The 25,262-nt window shown below is 37.9% G+C and overlaps 2 protein-coding genes across 5 annotated transcripts; one reads left to right on the forward strand and one right to left on the reverse strand.

The window, feature by feature from the left end:
• Nucleotides 1-895: 895 nt before the first annotated feature.
• ptges3a (prostaglandin E synthase 3a (cytosolic)) lies at nt 896-5,867 on the reverse strand. The gene is made up of 8 exons (XM_084721254.1): nt 5,658-5,867; nt 4,664-4,777; nt 3,600-3,666; nt 3,409-3,507; nt 3,058-3,147; nt 2,910-2,966; nt 2,747-2,774; nt 896-1,894 (listed from the first exon to the last, which is right to left on the reverse strand). Coding segments are annotated over exons 1-8 (477 nt in total). The 5' UTR covers nt 5,660-5,867; the 3' UTR covers nt 896-1,874.
• Nucleotides 5,868-13,729: 7,862 nt separating this feature from the next.
• On the forward strand, nt 13,730-23,838 carry dtx3 (deltex E3 ubiquitin ligase 3). 4 transcript variants are annotated; one of them, XM_084721256.1, is made up of 5 exons: nt 13,731-14,216; nt 14,441-14,481; nt 16,529-17,334; nt 20,402-20,619; nt 21,908-23,838. In XM_084721256.1, exons 2-5 carry the CDS (start codon nt 14,469-14,471, stop codon nt 21,981-21,983), a joined length of 1,113 nt encoding a protein of 370 aa, XP_084577382.1. In that variant the 5' UTR covers nt 13,731-14,216; nt 14,441-14,468; the 3' UTR covers nt 21,984-23,838. The 4 variants fall into 4 exon arrangements, with proteins under 4 accessions (XP_084577384.1, XP_084577382.1, XP_084577381.1 ...); XM_084721255.1 differs by having other exon boundaries at nt 13,733-14,211; XM_084721258.1 differs by lacking the exon at nt 14,441-14,481 and having other exon boundaries at nt 13,730-14,216.
• The last annotated feature ends 1,424 nt before the right edge of the window (nt 23,839-25,262 follow it).

Raw genomic sequence — 25,262 nt, forward strand, 5'->3', positions numbered from 1 at the left:
ACAGAATTAGATTTACCTCAGTTTCGAGTAAAAACTAAACAGAAGGTAAAATACAGGTTTAAATGTAATCTTATTTCATTTTAAACTAGTTTAAAAGTGTGATGAAACATAACGTAAAGGTAAACCATGATTAATTTGGGTTTAAAAAGTAATCTTGTTGGCACAACCCAGCCGTAGTCTCCGTTAGTTATTCATTTCCACAGAATTCTTATGTAAGAGATAAGACACGAACAAGTCACAGTCGTTCTGTGCAAAAATACCACTGAAGTTCAACCAAAGATAATGAGGCTTTAGCAGACGGAGTTAGACAAATTGAGCTGGTATTAAAGTTGGTGTCTTTGCTGCTCCATCACAGCTCAGCATGTTAACACTGTAAGGAGAAACACAGAGGGCATTTATTCTAAAAAAGAAAAGCTAAATCTGAAAGATAATATTGATTTGTATAGCTTAGTCTGTTGAGCCTTCATGTTTTCACAGAAAAATGGTTGATGATTTCGTTGTTTACAATTTACAAGTACAATTTACAACACAATTTTATACTACTTGAACATTTGAATTTTAATACTTAATTTTTTTTTTTTAGAATATAATAGATTTAAAGTATACAGTAGCAAAAGACTGATAACTTAAATGTCTAATTCTGAGATTGATTATTCTGAGATAGACCTTTCTCCACAAGTGCATTTACTATTTTAATGTTAATACTTTTGTGAATTTTTTTAATCCAATGACTATTCTAGTAAAATATGAGTACTTCTTCCACCACTGCTGAGACCTTATTCCCACATTAATAATGAATAAAACCCATTTCCTCAGTGTATTCTCTTACTAATCCTCACTGATGAGTTAAAGAGTATTTGGAACTTGGGAAAAAGTGATGCTTCAGTACTAGGCCTTGTATTCAATGGTCTGAAAGAGTTTATTAGAAATGTATATCCAAACTCCCACAGCATTAGACAAACGCAAAAGTGTTCAACACCTGTTGAATCAAACACACAAGCCTCCAAAGCATAGTGCTAGTATATCTGATTTACAAACATTTATAACCTGTATTTTTAAAACTATTCGGGAAACTCTTGGTAGACTACACAGGATTTCTGCACTCACCTCTGGAAGAAAATTAATATTTGTACCTGCTACAATGTGCAATGTTTTGTACACTGGCATAGAGAAACAAACTTGCCTTTGCAAAGGTATGACTATATGCAAAGATTGTACCACTCTAATACCATAATCTCAACACAAGCTGCAAGTTGCACAAGCATATCTGTTTATTTTAAATGCTGAAATGCTTTAAAAAAAATGAAATTATTGTTAAATATTTTGCAGATGTTGGCATACATTGGAAAACCCATTTCAAGCAGAACTCCTGCTTTTTAAATTAACAAACAAAATAAATGCAATTTACAATACAAACATTAAAGGGGAAAATCTGTCATTAAAAAAATCTACTTTTTTGGAAAATAGGCATTTTGAGTTATTTTTTCATTAGAAATCACAATGTTCAATACATAACCTGACATTGCAAAAAAACAAAACAACAAAAAAAAAAAAAAGAAAAAACAGAGAGAAGGTGTAAGACATCAGCACATCCCATTACAGTCATCTAAGTCAATGAACAATAACATTTTCATTTGAACAGAATTGTCCATGCAGAACAGAACAGCAAAGCACAGCACTGTATGTCGCTATGGATCTCTGTGCATGTCTGTATCCAACAGTCACTCCCTGTCACTCCCTTGAGGGGTTTCACTTTGGAAACTGCGTAGAGAGATGAGGTTTCTTCTCCAACATGGCTGCCAACTCATGTCTAGTGTCTCTTCAACCGACTTATAACTCGCTTTGTTTACTACTGAGGTGGCATCCGTATTCATCTACTCAAGGTCGGGCATCTCTGGAAGAGACACAAAATTGAAAGTGTGATGTGTGTGGGCATGTCACTAGATTTGGAACCAGTCATTCACCTATTAATAACATAAAAATGCACAGAAAAAAATAAAGCATCTAAAAAAGGACAGTTCACCCCAAAATCAACTAGAATTACCACCTCCTTGTATGCCTCCACCAACCAGTCAAGTTGTAGTACACCTCCGTGTCTGTCCAGACTCATTGTGTATTTGTTGAAGACTTCAAAGGAATGTAATAAAAGGTACAAAGTGTATTTTTTATGTAATATTTTTAAAAAAAAGTTATTACCATCTGGTTTGTGAGTCCAGTGACTTTAGTGAGAAATAGTCTTCATTTTGAGATTTTTTTTTTTTTTTTAAAAGAGGACTGACAGAGAGCTTCGAGTGTTTTTGCAGAACATTACATCCTTGTGTCCAAATTTGTTTGAAGTTTTCAAATATAAGCTTGTGAGAATAATTATTTAGTTTTTCATCAATCAACTTGTTATGTTTATGACAGATCAGCATTTTGACCTGAAAAGATGTTCTAGTAGAATATCAGACTTGAAATTCTAAAACTCTTAGATATTTGGTTAAATGTCCTAAATGTAAAGATCAGTTAATCTCCTACCTTGGCTTTCACAATAAACATTATTAATCATATATGAGATGATTTATCACTTTCCCAAACATTTTAGATCGGATCCTTCAACAACTGTTTGGGTGCACTGGGGCACTGTCGTCTTCTGTTACTTGATGATTCACAGACAATCGCTGATCAATCGAATAAATATTGAAATTGTGAAACCCCTAATGACTACCCATTACAAAACATATTTATTTAAAATAACAGTACTTACTTTCATCGTCACTGTCTGCAGAATCATGCTGCAAAACAAAACCAAAAGTAATTTAATACAGTGCTTTACTTGGCAAATTAAACATTATCTAAATACTTGTCTCAGTAATAAATAAAAAGTATTCCATTTGTATTTAAAAACAAACAAACAAAAAAACCCATACCTCTTCATCTGCACCATCTAAATCAGGTAGATCATCCCCTCCCATGTTGTTCATCATCTAGAGAAATGTACAGGAGACAACAATCAAGACTATAGTCTATCTGGAATGTACTGGCACTTTAGACAGTGTACATGTTCAACATGCTTACCTCTGAGAATCTGTCAAAACTTGACAAGTCATCATCTGAGTCATCCTCCCAGTCTTTCCAATTAGTGAAATCCACACTCAGCCAGTTGTTCTAAGATTCGAAGATTCAAGTGGCAATATTTAATATGTAATCAGATTACTCCAGCTGATTGTTCAATGACACGTAGGACAAGGCAGTCATGCAAAGTTTCATTAATATGTAGGTTAAAAAAACAAAACAAAAAAGTTTTATTTTAGGAATGATGGCAACCAAAATTAGCAGAATCTGGTTCTCTCAACAAGTCTGTACTTGAACTGCAAAGTGACTAATATCTGTGGATTGACGAGTTTGTTTTTTAAAGAATGAAATTACCTTTGTCTTGTCTTTGGTAAGTCGTGGCCATGATTTCCCAGGCTCTGCTTTTCGTAAACAGCACTTCACAGACCTGCCAGTGTGTTTGTGTTTGGATCCCTGCATGGAACAGAGAGCATTTCATGAAGCCTTTGAAAGAATTTAAACACATGGTAGAACTGCAACCACGGGTCTAAAGGTGACACACATACCTCAGGGTCAATCTCCCCAAACAGCTCCACAGTATTCTGGTGTTTGATATCTGTTCCACTGACACAACTGTAAGGTGAAAAGAGGTTGTGATATTTCCTTCACAACTGCCAAAAATAAACCAAGAATTTATTTGTGTTTTCACTAGTCTGTTGATACACTATACCATAGATCCCTTTATCCCCAAAAGCATCTTAAAGGGATAGTTTTTATTTGAAGTGGGGTTCTATGAGGGACTAATACATAAAGTGGTTGACACCCCCAGTTTGCGGAAGCATCAGGAGGAAGCTAAGCAGTATACTGCTGTGAACAGCTGTCAGCAGCAAAATATATTTTAGCCAATAAAAAGTTCACGCTAAAAAAAGAAAAAAAAGAAGCCAACATCAGTTTAAGTACACACTACATTTTTTATTTAATTTTTTAAATTTATTTAATTTTTTTTAAAATTTATTTTATATTTTAATATTTTCACCACTTTACCTTGCCATCAGACATCCTTTTACCGATGGGAAATCGCCATTATATAAAACAAAAGTCTTCTCTAAACCAACCAGACTCCAATGGCGTAGCCAGTAATTTTACTTCGAAGAACATGGGAGTTACTGTTTGCACTAAGGATCTTGCTTAAACATAAGAATAACCATAAATTTAACAGATATTCAGCCCATTTAATACATAGTTTCTGGCTCCAACTCATGATTTGGGCTGCTGTTCTCATTTTTGGATGCACGACTGTGACATATTGCTCTGTTTAACTCTGTTTAAATAGACAGAATGATAAAGCATATAGCTGTCATCACTCCAAACTTCAGCTCTTGTCTGCTTGTTGGTATTTAACAAATGGCTCCGCCAAACAAAACAGTGTCAAATGCGGTGATTCATAAATTTGATCAGTTCAATTCTTGAGGCCAATTAATGAATTAATACCTAATATTTCTAAGGAGGATGCTTTGTTCTTTTACTTGAATATATTTTTTAACATACTATATTTCTGCAGTGTAACAGTACTTAACTTGAGCACAGATTTTCAGTAGTCTTTCAACCACCGGCTATTAATACAACTTACCTGAAATCAATTTTGGACTTTTCCAACTTAACTTGCACATCTCTACTCTCTCCTACGAAGAACTCTACAAAAACAGTGTCCCTTCTGTCATACCACATAGCTGGTGCAGGCTGCCTAAACGACAAAGAGCAGAAAGAGGGAATAAATGACAATCCAGCTTCATTATAATCTAACATGGCAATTTGTCAAGCTTGATAATATTAGTAGGGCATATGACTTTCACAGTCAGGGGTGGCTGTTCTGGCCCACGTGTATATGGTGCAGTACACTGGAGATCACGTTTAACTCATGTTGACGAAAGCTTCATTCATTCAGTCCAGCTTAGCACGACAGTCTCTGAAGTATCCTTCACCTCTTCATCCTTTAACTAAAAGCAATAACTATGCTCTGATAAAAAATTTTACGAGCCCTTTCATCAAAATGGTGCACCAGCTAACATTATGTCACAGATAATCCATGTATCAGAGCATATATTAGGTTGGCATACTAAGAAAGAGGAGGGTAATGGAACACAAATACTAAGCTGTATGGTTATTTGGGTGAGGGCAGCTTGTCTTTAGTATATCGCTGTCAAACAGTGTGTAAACTGGCTAACGTTAGCTTAAATGAAATCTACCAAGCTAATCATGACACCATGCTTTTTCAGTGCTAACATTAACGACACCCTTGTCGTATTGGTTGACATTAGCCTGCTAGCTAATGATAACTGAGCTGATGGAAAGCGCGTAAACAAAGCTAGTTTATAATCTTTAAAGACACTGTGGTGCCAAATTAAACTAGGCTGAAGGAAAGTTAGCTGTCGGTAGAGTTAACGACGTGCTGTGCCTTTTAGTCTTGACAGCCGTGCAATCGTAAGACTGCACCGCTGAAGCTAACTCGTGTGCTTAGCACACAGAGCTAATGTTAGCTGGTTGATCCGCAGTATACCACACTGCCAAGACTTTTAGCTAGTTCGCCACGACCGTTCACATCTACACAAAAACCCAAGACTTACATATCTGTTTTGCAATTAAACTCCCTCCTCGGATCACGATATAGATAATAGTGTTGGCTAGCTGTGGTGCCCGGCAAAATGAACTGAAACCTAAACAGTTAACTCTAACGTTTGCAACAGATGAATTGATATGTCTCCAAGCATCGCGTGCTTTCCTCGTTCTCTCGTGACGTATACCGTTCCACCCGCACGGCCGTTACGAGCGTGGGCACGCGGACCGAAACTGTTGGAGACACTTCTAGAACGTGTATGCCCAGCGTTCTAGAACAGCACGCGAGCTCCACCACCAGTGTAGCTGTATAACACACAGTGTGAGACACATGGCCTGTCCTTATAATGAAGTTAGAGACTACTACCAGATAATTATGTGAACAGTCATGACAACTACTGAATTGAGTCTGTTTGTAATTAGGGCACAGACGTGGGAGGAACATGTATTCTTTACTAAGGCAATGTAAAAAACAGCAATATCACACTACAAAATTGGAAATATAAAAAGTACATGAGTATTGCTAGCTAAATACTGCTAAAGTATCAAGTTAAAGTATTCTGCTCAATGTAGAACTATGGTCACTGTGTGTGTTATAATCAGAGACATAGTCTGGATTTCAGTCCGGCAAGGAGGTTCAAGGGCATGCAAAAAAAAAAAAAAAAAAAAAATCAATAAGTGAATAATTTAGGAAAAATGTCACTGCCAACACTAACTAGATTTCAACACAAATTTATCTTTAGTTTATATATTTGCAAAACAACAGTAGAAATACATCAACAAGAGAAAGAAGAGAAGCAAATTGTACAGGTGAGATTCAAGAAACCCCTTGAGGCTTGCAGAGGAAATGTCACCTCAGCAAGAGTTATACATAAGCCAATAAAAAAGTCATGTGATCCACAGAAGAGAGCAAACAAACAACCATACAGGGTCAAAGAGCAAACATAAAGTAAACTATATAAATTAGGCAACATTAAAACTAAATAAATGCAGTGAGATTATGTGTGCATCAGTGTGTGAGTGTATATGAGTGTGAACACGTGTGCATGTAGTAGGTTTGCATCTGTGCAGAAGCACAGTTGTGGTTTGTTAACTGCTTAAGAAACAGTGAAAGAGAAAAGTAAATTCATGTAAGATAGGTTTTATTTTGATAGTTTAGCTTCCTTTTAACGCCACTAATTTTTTTTGATGCGTAATTAACGGAGGGGGGCGTGTGTGATGTGACTGTGAATAATTGTAAGTCATGATGAAGAGTCCGGACGATGTCTCTCCTCTTCATCTCCTCAGTGTGTGTCAGTGTGCAGTTTGCTGTCTGCTGTGGTCTAAAACATCCTCACTGATGTAAACTATCAGAGTGACACTGATGTAAATGATCCTTAATACAAAAACATGAATATTGTGTTGTCATACTAGACACTGAGCTGAATAAAGGTGAGGATTTTCTCCTCAGAGGACAATATTTTATTAAAGAAATAAACTATTGTTAACAATAATAATACTAAAGAAATAAATAAATGCATGTAATCTAGCAAACTTTTCCTAAAATACTGCTGGTTCTAAATTTTAAATTTGAAGCCTGTAGTTCCATAGAAGCTACAATTGACTTTTCTATTGAAGTTTTTAGTGTGTTTTGACCTTAATGTTAAATTGAACAGGTCAATATGCTCATCTGTGCCTGATGGACTTGGGTTTGTCATGTAATTATTTGAACATATTTTTTATACCAAATTCAGTGCCTTTGTTAATGTTTTTGGTTACTGTTATTTAATAAAGTTACATTTGAATTACACTTTAAACACTTGAAAAATATCCCTTTAAGGTACATAAACAAATTAAAAAATGTGTGATTAATTTGCGCTTAATTACGATTAGACAGTCATGCAATTAATATTTTAATTGACTGACAGCACTAGAAATAACATATCTAGCATTTTTACACAATTTAATATGGAAATGTTACTTATAGCTTTAATTTGGCCAAAACAAGTTTCTCCTCAAAGGAGGAGAAATTAGAGCCTCAAACAATGCAACGTTTGTTAAAGAATACAGAGCAGCTGAAAGTTCCCAGCTTTTTAATTCCCAGCATTCAAATTTATTTATTTATTTATTCATTAGAATAATAAGTTGGGTAATCAAGTGTCTCCCTACTGATTAAACTCGATTATATTCCTGTTTACATCAAACAGAGGTTAGTTTTTCATTTTAAATCTGGATAAACTCATTTTAAAAATAGTTTTGCTAAATTCTAATAACAACTAATCTTAGATTAAATTAATCTTTGTTGGTGCAACCCAGTCTAGGGAGAACATAAATGAGAGAACAGGTTAATTCATGAGTTGCCGAGTTGAGTTAAAAAATCTGTTGTTTTGTTTCAGAAAGTGTACTTTGACAGTGTCAGGGACACAGCAGAAGACTGAGTGCATTTCTCCATTTGGAGATGATGAAAAAGACACAAGACTCTGGCTTGTGGATATTTTCTCAAGAGAGATGAGCACAAATGCAATGACTGAAGCCAAAGCTTCCTTCACAGCTTGCCTCTCACTAGGCTTATTAACAGATGCCTCTTTAGCATTACTCTCAGCCATAATATCAGAGGAAAGCTTAGCTTGAGCAGTTTAGGTCCTCATAGGAATGGATGCTGTCAGATGTACCTGCTGCCGCAGTGTTTGACTTCCAAGGTTTTGCTTAGCCGGCCAAAGCACTCAAGTAGCAGAAAAATGACAAGGAAACTGACAGACAACTTTAAAAGAAAACGTGGGAAGCTCTCGCTGCCATCACTTTGTGAGCAACTTCAATCAGTTCGATTTGGACAAGAGAGGAGATAGTTTGAGAGGCAGTGTCACCAGTATGAGGCTCGGCAGCTGTCGATAGAGCAAGTGGAACAATAACGCCACAGCAGGGAAAGACAAAGCAGCACCATCAAATGAGAAATGTTCACTGTGGACTGAGCCACAGATGACACAGATGAGCAGTCAGGTAGAATAACAATGTCAGGCTGCTCCTGAGTGTGTGGGACACAACTGGGGATGTCAGAGAGGATGGTGTGATAATCTAGGTATTTGAATCAATCAGTGGCACATTACATGCCTGGTGCAAGGAAGGAATTTCCTAAAATGTGTTATTTCTTTCTCTTTTCTTTTGACAAAATGGAAGTTATGACTGCAGTATACTGTATGGCCATGTATGATTCCAGTGAATAATTTCCAATGAGAAACATGTTGTCTTCACTTAGAGACTATATTTTAGCGAGGAGTAGCCCACAGAGGACTGATAGAAAGCTGAACATCATGATGTCACAGTAAAGTCGACCACTGACCTTTTAAAAAAATTCATCACTTCAGCATTTTATCCTGTTAGACATTTGCGTGAAACACACCGTCACACCTGACGCCCCAGTGTTTCAACTACAGTCCCTCCTCCTTTCAAACAGTTTGCTCCATCTGTCGGTCAAAGAATAAGTAGATCTATATAGAACAGAATGAGGTACAAAAAACAATATTTATTAAATAGAATTTTTTGTGTGGAATCTTAAGATAAGTGAATAGTGACAGAATATATAAAATGTAGAAAACACTAAAACATGACATTGAGCTTTGGGTCTGCTGCCTGCTAATTAGTCAGTTAATTGATTTTAAATTCCATATTTAATCAGTCATTAGTGAATGTCAATCCACAAATTTCTATCTTGCATTAGTTTGGAGTTGTAATCAGTGGTGGACTGTAACTAAGTACATTTATATCAAGTACTGTACTTGTTTTGTACTTTGCTTGAGTTCAATTTTATCCAACTTTATGCTGCTATGTATTTTTACAGTGTGATATTAGCATTAGTGAAGTATCTGAATATTTCCACCCTGGAAGATTAACATCATGTCCACATATTGTCTGGACAGACAGACTGGTCACCACAGAGGCTGCTGCGGGAAAGTATGAACGCGCGTATGACCACATGTTCACGCACAACACAATTATCTTCTCTGAGCTACAGATTATAAACACTGCTACATGTTGGTTGTCATTAAACGTGATAAAATAGTTCTACTTCATCTTCTCATCAAAGTTGTAAACACGGACACCCACTTTGACATGAGGGAGAGGTGGATATAGGGCCTACCGGCTCTGGGTTACAGCGACCTTCACCTTTGACCTTTGACCACTAAAATCTAATAAGTTCACCCTTATGTCCAAATGAACATTTACACCGGATCTGAAGAAATTCCCTCAAGGCATTCTTGGGAGATTGCATTCACAAGAATGGAACAGGCGCCTGTATGGACATATTTGTACATATGGGTGGATGGGCAACCTGAAAACATAACAGAACCTGACCTGAACCTGACTTTACATGACTTTTTGATTGTCTCCAGATTGTTCAGCCAAATATGTTTTATGTTCCTTGTATGGTTTAATAATTATTTGTCCACTTCTAACCTACTTTGTTATGTGCAATTGCACCTTTAGACTGTTTGTGGTAATTATGCACAATTATTTTTTCTTTAAGTATGCTATGTGCATTTCATATTCAAACTTCAAGTAAACTGCCATAAACTTAGTCTGGGGCTTGTGTTGTTTCCCACACACCATCTCGGTCAACAGCATCACCACCTACAGTCATTGGATGATGACAGTATTTTTTACTGCTGAAGGCAGAACTGTCACTGCACTGTTTTCATTATTTCACTAGTAGTCATGATAATAAACTGGTGAAGATTAGTTGCTTTCATTGGGACTGGAGTGGTGTTGTAATGTATGTGCACTTCACATGGTAGTACATTATTGTTTATTTTAAAATTGTAATCCTGCTATAATCCCCATTTTTACTAAATGTAACTGTAATCTGTAATACAGTTCCTTTTTTTAATATCCTGATTACGTAATTCCATTAACATGTAATCTGTTACTCCCAGAGCCTGGAGGTATAAAGACATGTAACATTATCTACCATATCATGCTACATTTCCCCAGATAGGTCTACAGTATTATAGAGTAACACAATGTAATTGTGTTATTCTTTGTCGAAAGTTTCCACCTGCACCTTAAAGCCACTGAAAGCAGTAGCGGTTTAACAATGAACTAGTCTCATGAATTAGTCATCATTACACAAAAGAAAGGCATTAGTGAAATCTGAAATCACCTCCAGGAGTTTTCTGCAGCTGCAGTGTGATTTGAATGGGGAATTAACAATAGCTTGCTGTGCTGCTGTTTTTTCTACCAGTCACTCTGGCAGATAATAAGCCATAATTTGGATGCATTATTGTGATCTTAAAACCTAATTTCCTTCATCAGTGTGGTCCAGTTGACAAAAGTTTGCCTATTGGCCTGATTGTAATTATAGAGTTAGTCAGGCATACTGTTGAGACTCAGGCTGTGATATAGAAACAGTTTCTGCAGCTTCAGATCACATTTCTTTAAAGAAAAAAAGAAAAGAATAGATTAAAATGATTTTATGTTGCACTGTATGGCGATGCTTTCTACACATATTCTTACACAAGGCAGATAGCATTGATCACACGGTCGTATTAGTTTTAAGGCTGTAAAGCAAGCCTATTCAATTACTGTTTTAGAAGGGCCAGATTTGCAAGTAAAAGCTCAACAACAGCTTATCACAATCTGTGATAAACAGCAAATACAGACACTGTGACAGAAAGAAAATCTCATGGAACCTGAAAACCAGAAAAAAAAACAGAGATTTTTAAATGTTGTAGAAACTAATTATTAAACACCACAGACCCTTGGCAAGAAATAGAAATTATTTTAAATCTCATGGAAATTTCTGATCTCATAGACACTATTTTTTAATATCATAATCCAATAAGAAAGGCCAGATTTGAAAAAGGTAAAGTCTCAAGGGGTTGGATATATACATTTCCTATGTCTGACCTGAAAAAACATTGCACTGTTTTGTTTTTTTCCTCCACTTTATCAGTTTTCACAATTGGAGAGGAAAGACACAAGAACGTGATGATATCACCTGTATACTATGATGACCAATGGAAAAACCCTTTGGACACTCTAACCGCAGCTATGAGGGACTTTACCATTACTTCATTTTCTGATTCACAGCATTGACATAAAAAAAAACAAAAAAACAAAAAAACAACAAGCCCACAGTCAGTTGCTAATTCAGTTTCAATGCACTGTCATATGATGACAACAGTTCGTCCTTGTGCCTTGATTTCTGGCTTGGAGGAAGTGTATGAAGATACTGACTTTATTATCCAACATCATTAAAGGAGAACATGTTTTATGGTGGATTTTCCCTCTGTCCTGTATATAGTAGAAGTTTAAGTGTTGTAGTGCTGTCACAAAAAATATGGTGAAAGATGTAGGGACCTCTGCTTAACTCAAGTAACAATAAATTGCAACCTTTTGTGTCCTTCTGGCTTTTCATTTAAGGTATTTTTAGTTGGGACAACTAACTTACACAACATGAAGGGAAATAATTGTGTTTTGCTGCTTTTTAGGTAATTAGAAAATGACTCAAACACCTCAGTGGTTTCAGTTTAATGGTTATTCCATGATGAGTAAGACCACAGGATATATCTCCAGAGGTGAGCACAGGAAGTTTATTCAAATGCCAGATTTTGATTAAATTTAAATGAACAAACACTATAATCGCAGTATGAAATGTGTTTTGGGAGATTATGTGAAATAGATTGTGTGATGTTGCTGGTTGCTAAGCTCCTCAAGCAGGGTGATCCACAGTCTACAGGCCCTGACAGCCAGGACCAACTGTTACACCAGAAAATCCTAAATCTAACCAAAGACCAAAGTAGATGGGGAAAAAGTAGATTATACCGTGGTTTCACTGAAAGCCCCTCTGGTTCATTATGCACCAGCTGCACACTGGAGATGGATTTGTGACTTTCTGATGAACTTGTCAATAATGTTTTTTAATTAGAATAGAAAAAAATGGTCTACCATTTCCTCTTCTTCTTTTATTTAAACCTAAAACAAGAATGACAAGAAATCAATGATTTCAACAGGCTTAATTAACAGTGGTTTACCCATTAAAGGGGTCGATATGGCAATTCATTCGGCATATTAGGCAATTCGTGTCATTAATATGTAGATGCTAAAGGTTTTGAGACATTGTCATTTCTCTGTCATATGAGGTCACTTTGATACAGGGACTGCGCTGATGTAGATACAGGTTGATTCGTCCGTTGTCTGTCTCTCGGGGGAAAGCTCAGCACTGCCCCTAGAGGCCTGGAGCACTTCCGTTGTGTGACTGTACATGCGGCGTTTTCGTTTTGCATTTGTTTTCTCATTTGCAGCGCGTTTCTGTATTTGCAGCGCGTTTCTGTTTATGCAGCGCATTTCTGTATTTGCAGCGTTTTCCTTTTGCATCTGTTTTCTTATATGCAGCGCGTTTCTGTATTTGCAGCGCCTGTCTGTATATGCAGTGCGTTTGCACTTGTCGGCCACCGTAACCTATGGATAGAAGTGCTGGAGCAGAAAATGGACTGCTTATCGGAGCGCTTATATCGGAGATTTTAGATGCAGTCCGATAAAATCCGATACTCGTTTTTTGGCTGATATCGGACCGATATCCGATATCAATATTGGATCGGGACACCCCCAATAACAATACTACTTCTTCTACAAATAGTTCTTACTATTATATAATTTCAGCACCAAATGATCAACATTTCAAGACAGTGGCACTGAATTAAAGACAAACAAAGTTAAAATAAAAAAGGCACGCAGCAAACAACGCATCACACAGAAGGCACTACTCATACCTGAACAATGTATTCTGTGTGAGCATTCACAGCATCACTGCTGTCAGTAAGTCAGTGTACCCTGACAGACTTCATTTGCATCAGAACTGAATGAGTGGGTATTCCCTCGTAGGCTGGACACTTGTGTACACTTAGCATGTATTCAACATTGCCATATCATTAAAGCTGTTAATCACGACCAGTGAAGTATGATTCACTCACAGAATAATAAAAAGAAACACACACACACACACACTCTCTCTCTCTCTCTCTCTCACACACACACACACGCAGACACAAGCCATGAAGCCACCATTTGTCAGCCAATCCTGTCAGCCCAGTGACGAACTTCCTGGTCACATTTTCTCGTAGGTCCTAAGTCAGTCCTCTGAATTTGTATGTTTGCGCCTGCATAGTTAACAGGGAGCAAAGCGAAGACTCCAGAAAAAAAAAAAAAAAAAAAAACGTGTAGAAAGAGCAAATAACCCGGCTGGAGGGAGATATCACAAAGCTGTGTGGTGTTGTGAGCCAGATAAGAGGAGTAACCACAGACGCTGTTACGCCTTGCCCAAGGACGTACGAGGAAGGCAAACACAGGCGAGACTGACAGACACGGGGACGGAGAGCAGGGTTTGGATGGCATTTGTCGGGGCCAGGGAGGGGCTGTGGAGCACCTAAAGATATATGAGTCGGGGGATACGTTTGGATATCATGTCTTGACTACAAAAGACGGATAAACTGCAGCAGCACGTCAGAAATAAAGGCCTCCTCTGATGGAGCACCGGGCTCTTTAATCCTGCTAGAAACCTCCCTGACGGGCAGCGACAAGCTACGGCAAAGGGTGAGGTACTGAAGTAAAACGAGGGGGGGGGAAACCCACTTAGCTTCATATTAACAAGAAGAAGTGTACAAAAGGCTAAACCAATGTTGCGAAATCTTCAAATTTCCCTTTACTGCTGCTGCTGGTGCTGCTGGTGCTGCGGAGAATGGCTCGCCGAGCAGCTGTGATGATAACGCTGTTTGTTCCAGCCCTTCAGCTTTTCTTCTCCCTCTCTCTTTCTGTTCAACAGGACGCTTTATTCGCAATTGAAGGAATTTATGGGATCACAAGGTAACCTGTCAACGCACAGAAGTGTTGCTCTTGTGTTTGCATGTGGCTGTCAGTTTGATTTTCGTGTTTTCCGCTCGTGACGGAGGGTTTAGTTTCCTTTGTTTACAGTGTGAATCTCTGAACAGCTGATGCGTCCTCGGCGATGCCTGTTGTGGATTTCTTTGACGCGCTGCGGCCACCGCTAATAGCGACCCATGTGTCAGATGTTAGGTTTATTTTGTCAAACTGCAGGTTAACCAAAACAGGCTGGACTTAACTGTGTGTTGCTTTTCATTTACACTGCCCGAGCTGGAGAGAAAGACAGAAAGTAAAACCACCACAGCTAGCACAGACAAAAACACTCCTGTAGCCACGTCAGAGGAAAAGATAGCATCATTCCCCACAAAGCATTTGAAAATAGCATCATGGATTAGTGCAACTTCTATTTACAATCACAGTAGGGGCTGTCTTGATATCAGATTTTCATTACAGGATTGCAATAACAATATTATCGCAATATTTATAGAAAAAACAAATCTTTAATTTTGTTTATTATGTGTTTTGTCTGCTTATTATGCAAATCTATTGCACTCAAAATACAAGTGTATATCATTATATATTGATATGTCGTTTCTTGGTTTTAAAGGCTGCACTACAGTAAAATGATTCTAATTATCTTAACTGTTCTAGCTGTTCTATTAATTGCCTTTACCAGGTAAGACCTTATATCCTCATTAGTGATGATTATTTATCAAAGATAAAAAATAAATAAATAACAAAATGTGAAAGCACTTATAGTCATCCCTACAGTATTATCACAGTATAGATATGGAAGTATTTGGTAAAAATTGGTATTTTTAATTTTGTCCATATCACCTGTTCCTAAAGGTGTGTTATTTTAAAGAATTGTATATTGTGGAATTGCCTTAACATATCGATATATTATTTTCAAGCCATATCGTTCAGTCCTATCTGTAACTATAACTGTGTACAAATGGTGTGATTAGACTAAACAAATAATGAAAGGCAACCAGATGAATTAGTATATTGGGCCCAACCGATACCAGATTTTTTTGCCTAATTCTGGGACTGATATTAGGCAGTAAAAATATTCTGATATATATGAATGCATGTATGTATATATACATGAATAGTTTACTGAAATTGTAACTTTTCACTGGTATTTTTAATAAATAAAAATAAAAAAAACAAATAGAACAATTTGGATGAAAAAAGGATCAAATAAACATAAAATCATACTTATAAAACAAACAAAAAAAATTCTACTTTATGTTCTGTAAAAAAAAAAATCAGACATATTTATGGCGATACAGGATAATGATTGTTACAGCTGTGCAAGGCCAATATCAGTTTGGTAATTTCGGCTGACCAATGTGTGAGTCTGGCTCTACTGATAAACAAAAGACACAAAGAAAAATTATTTAAGAGCATGCTGAATGTAGAGATGAAACAGTATGAAAATTTCATATAATATTTATGGTGACCAAAATGATCATAGTTATCAGTATTATCGTGGTATTGTTAAAATGTGCAGAAAACATTAAAATCATTTCACCCACTTATATACTGAGAACCTCTCACTGATTTGAAATGACACCATGTCCTTTGCGATATCAGTTTTTTAATTGATGCAAAAACAAACCCATGCTGAATGTTGCGCCTGCGTTTGGGAGAGTTGCTAACGTTGATTGATGCTGGACAGTATTTATTGTGCGTTTTTCAAAGTGCAGTAATGAAATAGAGTTATCACCATAATCAACAATTGAAACAATAATACTAATTGTCAGGATTTTTTACGTGGTTTATCTTTAAAAACAATTACCATTTCATCCTTAACAGTATGTTTAAGAGGTGCTACATTATTTATACAGTGTTATCATATGTGTATTAATATTATATCAATATTTAATTTTGCAGATATCAAGGGTATCATCAATACCGTCATATCACAGCACCCTCCAGTCACACAAGTGCAAACTGTGTTAGTTTGAGTCTCCTTGGTTGTACACTGATGTGCTGATGACTCTGTTATGTCCTCTCTGTGCAGTTTCTTCTGATGAGATGAGTGTGCGTGCTGGCCAGGGCAGTGATGAGGTACTGGTTTCACAGGCGGTGTGGGATTACCTGGCTGCAGCTGGGCGGCCCTGGCTCATTGACTTCCAGCACAAGCAGGGGATGAGCGCTGGTATCATTAGGCGAGGAGAAAGGGGGGGCTGCTGCGCCGTGAGGCTGCAGCCGGTGGAAGGCTCCAGGAGCTCTGGAGCTGGGGTGATGGATGGAGCCATCTCCAGCGAGACACGAAAAGCCTTCATTGACTTATGCCGCTGTGCCCGCAAAGAAATGAGCAAACAGGAGGGGGGACCCAAGAGGAAGAGGGCTCTGCTGCCCTGTGTGGGAGTCTTGGAGCCGAATGGAGAGGGGAGCCTGCTACAGCAGCCTCCACCTCCCCAGCCTCGGCGCTCCCAGAGGCAGCAGCAGAGGTTCAGGAAACCTGCTGATGAGGAGGCCTGTGCCATGCTCCATGAGGCAGCCCAGAGGAAGGACATGGACCCCAGCTTGGCTTCTCACAGTGAGGCAGAGGACAACAAAACATGTTCAATCTGCATGGGGGACATAGTGGAGAAGACGACCCTGGAGAGGTGTGGCCATTCGTTCTGTCGCTCTTGCCTGGATCAAGCCTTTAAGGTGAAGAAAGCGTGTCCTGTGTGTCGGCTTGTGTACGGCCAGTTGATTGGAAACCAGCCTGCCAACGGTACAATGATCGTAGAACGAGATCCTGATTTGGAGCTTCCTGGTCATGAAGGTTATGGGTGTGTCTGCATCATCTACAGCTTCCCTCCTGGCCTCCAGGCGGTGAGTACACCAACAGCATGTGCAGATTCAGTCTGTGCCGCTCAGTGTTAACTGGAATAACTTGGATAATCATCTACGGATGTAGTGAAACTCAGTTCTTTTGAATAAATGACACAGATCATTGATCACATTCAAACATTCAAATTGCACTGAATAATCTAAAAAACATTATGCATTTAAGCATGAGAGTTTTAAGTTGATATAAAATCCATCTGATTTTAGTTCTTTAGGGCTGCCTACCTTTGGGCCACTTGAGCTGCTCAGAATAGGTCCCCATTGTATTGATAAAAATAATAATAAAAAGATAAAATTTTTGTCTTTGAGGATTTTGATTCAGAAAAGTTATAATATGCATGCAGCCCAAAGAGGTCAGTCCACTTCTACCTTTTACACATTCTTCCACGGTCTGCTTGAAACTTGAAATTGACAAGTTATGAAATTTAACGTTGAGCATCGCCAGATTAAAAGAGGTGCTCTGCTGCTCTCGGGTTGTGTTAAATCATTGTCAGTACACGTCAGAGAGTGTAGTGATTATTGAGAAGCAAAGTCATGCCCTTTTCGATGGACCACCATGGGACCTAGGTTCACAAAAAATATAAATGGTAGTCAATGGTGAGAGACAAAAATTTCAAGAAATTTGCTGTTTGTCTTAAACTGTTGACATATCAGACTGTGATGAAATTAAGTTAGAAAGACTACACACCTAGAAGGTACATGAGTGATGTCATGACCTCCAAAAGCTAACATTAGCTGCTGAAGCTACAATGTCTCTATGTTTTCGTACCGGGATGTGGTCACACAAGCAACAGGTCTTAATCGTTCTTTCTCATCCCTGCTGATAAAAGGACCAGAAGTCATGACGTATATCATGCGAAACAAGAAATGTAAGTATACAGTATATACAGAGTAATGTCTAGTTGGTTGACACTAAAATAATCTTCACTTGCCAGAGTTATAAGGAAATGCATCAAATTAAAGTTATATATCCATGAGTAACCCCACTGCCAAAACTAAAAAGACAGGATCTGAACTAGCTGTCTTTCTCAAATTAATTGACAGGTCTTTTAATGCAGGAGAGAATAGTAGACAATAACAAATAAAAAATAGTTTTCTGCTGTCTGTAAGTTTTTTTTAAATTTTTTAATAGAAAGCAATATGAAAAATACACACACATCCCCGAAGCCCAATGAGTTGGGTGCTGGATCACAAAATATCAAAACATAAAAAGAAAAGATCTGCACACTAAAAGAGCTCCCATTTGAAAAATTTATTGGTGTGACGTTTCGAGCTACCGGCTCTTCCTCAGATTGTTCCTCAGCAGTCTGAGGAAGAGGAAGTCTGAAAATTATGACTTACTGTTACTATGACTGCTCATTATTTTGTGAATTTATCACAAATTTACATGGTAAAAATCAAGAAGTGGGCCTTTAAGGGAGTAATTTTCTATCCCAGTCTTGCTTCAGAGGGACTGTTATTAAAGGGGCACTCCAAGGACTTGAAGGAGCCCTGTGGTGTTTTCATGTAAGTAAGTAATGTTTACATCCACCAAAATACACTGTGGTGTTGAGCGCACTTCCTTTCTCATAAAACATTTCGCAAAGCTGTTTTTTCCAAGTTTGTTTAAATCCGGAATAGTTTACATCCATGGTTGCGTTATAATAGTCTTTTTGCGTAGGAAGGTTATTCATGATAAGAGCTGGTTGAATTCTCTCAGTGCTCAGGAAAGGGGCATTAAAATGTATATAGCCTGCGTGAAGCAACACGGGAAGAATGCAGAGAGCACAGTAGAGAATACAATAGAAATACTCTATAGTCTACCTTTTTCATGCAACAAACAGAAATTTGCCTTTGTTTGCATGTGCAGAAATCTGCTATTGAAAAAGGGACATCAAAATACAGTACACACCTTCAGATGGGACATACAATAAAAAAAACATATAATAAGCTACATTCAAAGGAGCACTCAATGATGAGGAGTGAATCGGGGTTAAGAAAGAAAAATGTGGTAGGCTGGCTTCAAAAAGTGGTTGTCCTTAGGGTTACTGCTATTTTACAGCAACAGGGAGAAATGATTTTCTATAGAAGTTTCTCTTTGCACAGGGGACTGAACATGGTGATTCATGGGATGGCTTTTAGTAGTCCATCTTCAGAACATTATAGTTTCACCATGGCATACCCACGTCCACTCAAGTCCTTATGAGTTCTCGTTCACATCTTTCCTTGACCTCATGATGTTTTCCATTGAGAGAGAAAAAGTGTTTAGAAAAGACATAGGATGTCATGTTTTTTTGACTATAAGACATCTGACATAATTTTTTTTGCCTATTTGGTCACAGCTCCAGTTTACTAGCTTGTAGTCTTCTTCTTCTTCCCTGCCTTTGTTTGTGCCAAAAGACACAAAACAAAACAGGGACCCACTCACAGAAAAACAGTTCCACATTAGAGGTCTCAAGTAGGTTACCTTTAATGTTTTATCATTTCTAGCTTTTTATCCACTTTTTGGGTCAAGAATACGCCATCCTACAATTCCTATGATGGAACCAATATTATATTTTCTTTAGTCTCCTAAATACCAACATCTTTATGTCCTCAGTTTGTAATGCAGGATTTCTGTGATATATTTAGTCCAGACTGAGATGAACCGTGACAACATCAGCATTTTTTCCCAGACTTAACGAAGCTCCTCCCCAAGAAAATATGATTGGACCATTTTTTATTGGCTTTAGCGCTTCCCATGACAAGTACTGTAAGCTGACCGACTGAGTAATAGATAACTTGCATGTGTGAACGCCTGATGATGTCAGAAGTTGCCCTTATCTATCCTGTATCTCAAGGTTAAAGATTTAAGGTTGCTTTTATTGTCTCCGTGAGGAAAAAGTAACTTGACTGAAGGAACTGCTTCCAAAACACTGCTCACAGAAAATGCAGTTGAAAATACTCAAGACAGGCCTGTGGCAATGCAGTCATTGTAGTAATGACGTGTCTCAGATCCCAACAGACATACAGTTACTTTAAAGCCATTAATGCCCCTTCATACTCATTCTGTTTAAACTTTTGATGCCAACAGCCAGAACACCCCAACCCAGGCGTTCGGTACCCAGGAACAGACCGTGTGGCCTACCTCCCTGACAGCCCCGAGGGGAACCGTGTGCTGGGCCTGCTGCGCCGGGCCTTTGAACAGCGCCTTATCTTCACCATCGGTACCTCCATGACTACGGGCATGCAAAACGTCATCACCTGGAATGACATTCACCACAAGACCTCAATATGGGGCGGGCCCCGCTGGTATGTATAGACTCGTAGCTAAGATTTGGTTTGGTAATAGTCTCAACAACTTCCCTAAAGCTGGATACACACTGGGCGGAGTCGGGCTGGCCCAGACAAATGACGACCAACATGAAAGAAAAGAAGTGATATCTTTGGCTCCAAAACAGTGGTCCAGTGTTGCACTGAGAGTTTCAAAGATGACCGTTCTCACCTTCTTGTGGCCAAAGATAGCCTGGGACATCTCAACAAATCACACAGGTGTCAAAAAAATGTATGAGACAGACAAGAAAACTGTGAAATCAGCTGGTGAGGGCGGGGCATCGAAGCCACTGTTGCCTAAGGGCTGATGAGTTTTTGAGGGGCATAAGGCAAACTCAGGGGGCACAATGGCCATGACCTTTATGACCTCAATGAAATTCCTGCCATGCTTACCATGCTACAAATACTTAACTCTCTTTGCAAATTTGGCATCCCAAATTTTCTCTCGTCATGATCAGGTCCACATACTCTTCCTCATCCTCTTCCTTTCTTTTCTTCCCGTGCACATTTTCCTCCATCTTGCTTAGCTTCACTGTTTACCACTATAGCAACGCAGATGGATGACGCACACTGATTACGTTTTCTTGTAAATTGACTTGCATCATCGCCTATGATTCAGTACATGTGATCACTGTACAGTCTACGCACCTCTATTTTAGCAAAGTTTTGCCTACTTGCGTCGCCTCCAGCCTATTTTATCTGGTCAAAGTCTATGCTGATGTCCTTGTAGTTTCTGTTTTACATCATCAAAGCAGTCACTGGGGAGGACAAGAGACTAATTAACAAGGTTGAGAGGTGGCACATCTTATATGATCCACAGTAGACTTTTATGGGAATATCCTTAAAAAAGAAAAAAAACAGGGAGATGTTGGGAGTTATAATTATGTAAACTGTCCTCCCAACTATATACTTAGAAACAATGCTGTTTTAAGAAAATTACTTTGGTTATCTTAGTTATGAATAAATAACCAAGATCATAAGCTGCTTTGAAATTGCTCGTATTGTATCTTGACAATTTTTTGTCCTCCATCCATTCGAGTTCACTCACCTTCTGTATATTAGGAAGAGGTGTTATACGATCGTTGAAATCTCAGTCTTCGGGTGCCATAAGAGCTGTGGTGGCTGAGAAAAGGGCCCATAAAGACTGACGGATGTAATTCAAGTTCTTGACAACAAAATGCTATCAGTTGATGTCCTTGGCTAGATGGCACTATTGCTGTCTGAGCTCGTACAGATGCAGTGATGGCTTTTTTATTTCTCCTGACAGTTTTGGCTACCCAGACCCCACTTACCTGGTGCGAGTGACAGAGGAGCTCAGAGAGAAAGGCATCACAGCCGACTGACGGCATGAAAACGGCAGACTCTTCCAAGATATTGTAGGACTTTCCGGGTGTCCTTGCGGTGGACCTGACTCAGCTCAAGGTTGTGTTCTGAGACTGTCCGTCCCTTAAAAGACGGCTGAAGACAAGGCCCTCAGCAGACAGATGTCTAATGCTGCAGCAGAGCCCATATCACTCCACTAGTTGTTCCTCTGTTTGTTCATTTTTCCTCCAGAGTTCATCTTAATAACCCAGTGCTACACGTGGAAGAAAATACTCTGAGTGCAGTGCATTCTTGTATTACACAGTCCTCTACCTGTCGCTGTTGGCGTTAGGACCGATATCTGATGCTCTTATTTAGGAACATCATGGTGTATTGGAATTCATAATACTTATATATTATTTAGGAAATCTAAGTTTAATGTTATGAAGACAGTTTATGTTAATATTAATGTTTATTTCTACTCTGGGGATTATTTTATTTTCTTACAAGCACACATTCTTTGTTTTATTTCCCCAGAAATGTTTGTTGAGTAAGTCTCTAATTTGATTGTTACTAATTAATTACCTGTTGTTAAGGATAGTACTTGGGTTCTATGGCAGAATTCATTTTCTGGAGTTATTGCAATCTAAAGCACTCACAGGCACTTTGGTACGGGAGTTTTTCTGTTTTTCAGTGAAGTCACGGTCCTTGCTTCCTCTGTGGAAGAGCGTTCGGGGAAAACAGGTTCGTGCAGCCATTAGCACTTAGCTTGGTGGCTACAAGTTGATGTCAATTGCTTGGAACTCTTCATTTGCGTGTGATCTTTATTTTTCCCCCCATTTGTAATGATATAGAAAGAATGTTAAACTCCATGTCATCGCAGCACCTTTTATTACACGCATTAGGACTTTTTGCCATCGGTCACTCCTGTTATTTCAAGATGTCTCCCAGGTGTTGAGCCCATTACCTCACTTTATTAGTAATGTGCTCCTCTAATTACCAGATTTATGACGATGTCAAATAAAAAGGGCATACAGACCACTTAAACCAAATGAAAGGCACAAAAGCTCTTTAAATATCTATGCCTCCGTCCCTGTCAGACTGGGAGATTTGCCTGCTGACATTCTCATTTAAAATGAGTTAACTGTTGTAAATCTGTTTATCTAAATAGATAATCAACGATACACAGTGGGGGAAAAAAAAGAAAATGTGGGAACAATTGATTTGATTTAGGGGTAGGTGGGGTATTGATCTCATTTTGTTGTGCCTTTCTTATATTCACTTTTGATAAAATTCAAGCATGATGTTACTAATGAATGAGCAGTTTGGGCATATTTCAGTGTTATTTCATAGATAACGGTATTATGTTTGTAGCTATACTATTTGGCTTTAAGTAAAAATACTACACAGTTCATTAAATATGTAGAGTAATGTATATTAAATTAGCTTCTCCTTCATAAACATTCTTGTAGTCCAAATGCTGAAAACCCCCCTCAGAATTGATAAAGCTCTATGTGTGAAAGTGCTTTGCTGAGTGCAGTAACCTGCTTGGCTAGTGGTAAATTTGTCATTAATTTGACTGGTCAGATCCATACATTAAATACGTTTCTATTATGTTTCCATCCCCCTTTGTATTTTAGTTAAGGGACCAACTGAAATATTTTTTGGGACACAGGATTGTAGTTTACTAAAGCTACTGTGCAAACATTTCTATGCATTACACGAGTGAGGAGGATCCAGGAGGATGGATGGTCAGAGAGGTTACACATATTACAAATTGATTGTTAAGGAAAAGTTGGAGTTTTGCTTTTCTAATTGTGTTGATTCGTACTTTGTTGATATTCAGAATAATGTGCTTTAAATTTTAATACTTGAATAAAAAGTTATGTTTTGGTTTGTGTTGGATATTCACTGTAGGTCCTAAATAAACCAGGTGCATCATCAAGCAACTGAATATCAAACCTGTGTACATTTGGAAAGTGTCCGTTTGGAATGAGTTGGGATTGTCGCCTCTAATCAAGATTTGAACTCAGCTCTTCCCCTGTAATATCAGAAATCCTTGCAACGCCAAGATACTGACTTCTGCTAATGGACCTTGTGCCATCTAGTGGACAACATCATGACTGTAGAGTGAGCAGAGCTTTAAAATACCTCCTACCATGAAAACTCAGTGCCCACTTTATCAGGTACAATATAATGCTATTCAGTACAACAGCTTTTCCTTTTCTTTTTTTTTTAAACAATATGTTAATTTCCTCTTAACACAATTATAAGACAAAACAGCAACATAATTATAAGACAAGACACACCTTACAAAAACTTAATATCAAAAGTAAAGTAATAAATGCATAAAAATGACTAGACAACTAAAAAGAATAATAGCAATAATAAAGAATATTTACAAAAAAGAGGAAAATAAATAAAATATAAAAATAATATAAGAATAGGGCAGAAACAATGTTATCCCAGACAATGCTCACAGTCATATCAGTGTAAGCAGTATCTTAAATGAAAAAAAATAAATAAAATAAATTATTGATTGCACTTTATTTATTGAGACAAAACATTGTGGCAGACCCTTTTCATATGTAAAACAAATAGTCATTTCTGCAAGCCAGGTCTTAAAAAAAGGCACATCATCACCTTTCCAAAGTCTTAAAATATTAATTTTTGCAATAACCATGCCAAGGTTGAAAGAAGTATAGAGGTATAAGGTGATGTGTAGCAGTGTAAGGGTCTTGTGTAATATCTCAGTTAAAACAGCAGTTAAAAAATTTCCCAGCCATCATCACCAGTCATTACACCAGTGACTTTTCCCCAGACTTCCACTGACTGGAGACTGGATTATATGCTGTGAAACAAACAAATTGAGAGACAGGTCTCTGAGTCAGGGGCCTGATTCATATTCATAAGAGTACACAATTCAGTGGGTACTGGAACTCATCGAGTGTGACATGTCTGCACAAGTAATCTCTGAGCTGGAGGTGATGGAAGAAATGTGTAGCTGGGAGTGTACACTTTTTCTCTAACTGTACAAAAGTGACAAAAATATTGTTAATATAAAGGTCCTCTATAGTGGCAATGCCTTTAATTTTTCAGACCACAAAAGTTTTACCAGTGAGGCGGGAAAGGTATGATTATGGCAAACAGGAGTACAGACAGACGTTTCTGGCAGATTAAAGGATTTCCTAATATGATACCACACTCTTAAAGAATACGTAACCACAAAGTATTAATATATAGTGTGAATTTATTGGTAAGACCCTCATGTTGTAAGTAACTGTTGATAACAAAACCTACCCAAGTAGAGTAGTTTTGCA

Source organism: Lutjanus erythropterus, chromosome 6 (genome assembly GCF_056507025.1).
Source record: "Lutjanus erythropterus isolate fLutEry1 chromosome 6, fLutEry1.hap2, whole genome shotgun sequence".
Taxonomy (NCBI): domain Eukaryota; kingdom Metazoa; phylum Chordata; class Actinopteri; order Lutjaniformes; family Lutjanidae; genus Lutjanus; species Lutjanus erythropterus.

Excerpts from the sequence above, each read along its gene's own strand:
- ptges3a (XM_084721254.1), bottom strand. Across the intron at positions 3,508-3,599 it reads TTGGGGAGATTGACCCTGAG|GGATCCAAACACAAACACAC; the intron begins GTATGTGTGTCA and ends TGTTCCATGCAG. Across the intron at positions 1,895-2,746 it reads TGCAGACAGTGACGATGAAA|AGATGCCCGACCTTGAGTAG; the intron begins GTAAGTACTGTT and ends TGTCTCTTCCAG.
- dtx3 (XM_084721256.1), top strand. Across the intron at positions 17,335-20,401 it reads TCCCTCCTGGCCTCCAGGCG|CCAGAACACCCCAACCCAGG; the intron begins GTGAGTACACCA and ends TGATGCCAACAG. Across the intron at positions 20,620-21,907 it reads ATATGGGGCGGGCCCCGCTG|TTTTGGCTACCCAGACCCCA; the intron begins GTATGTATAGAC and ends TTCTCCTGACAG.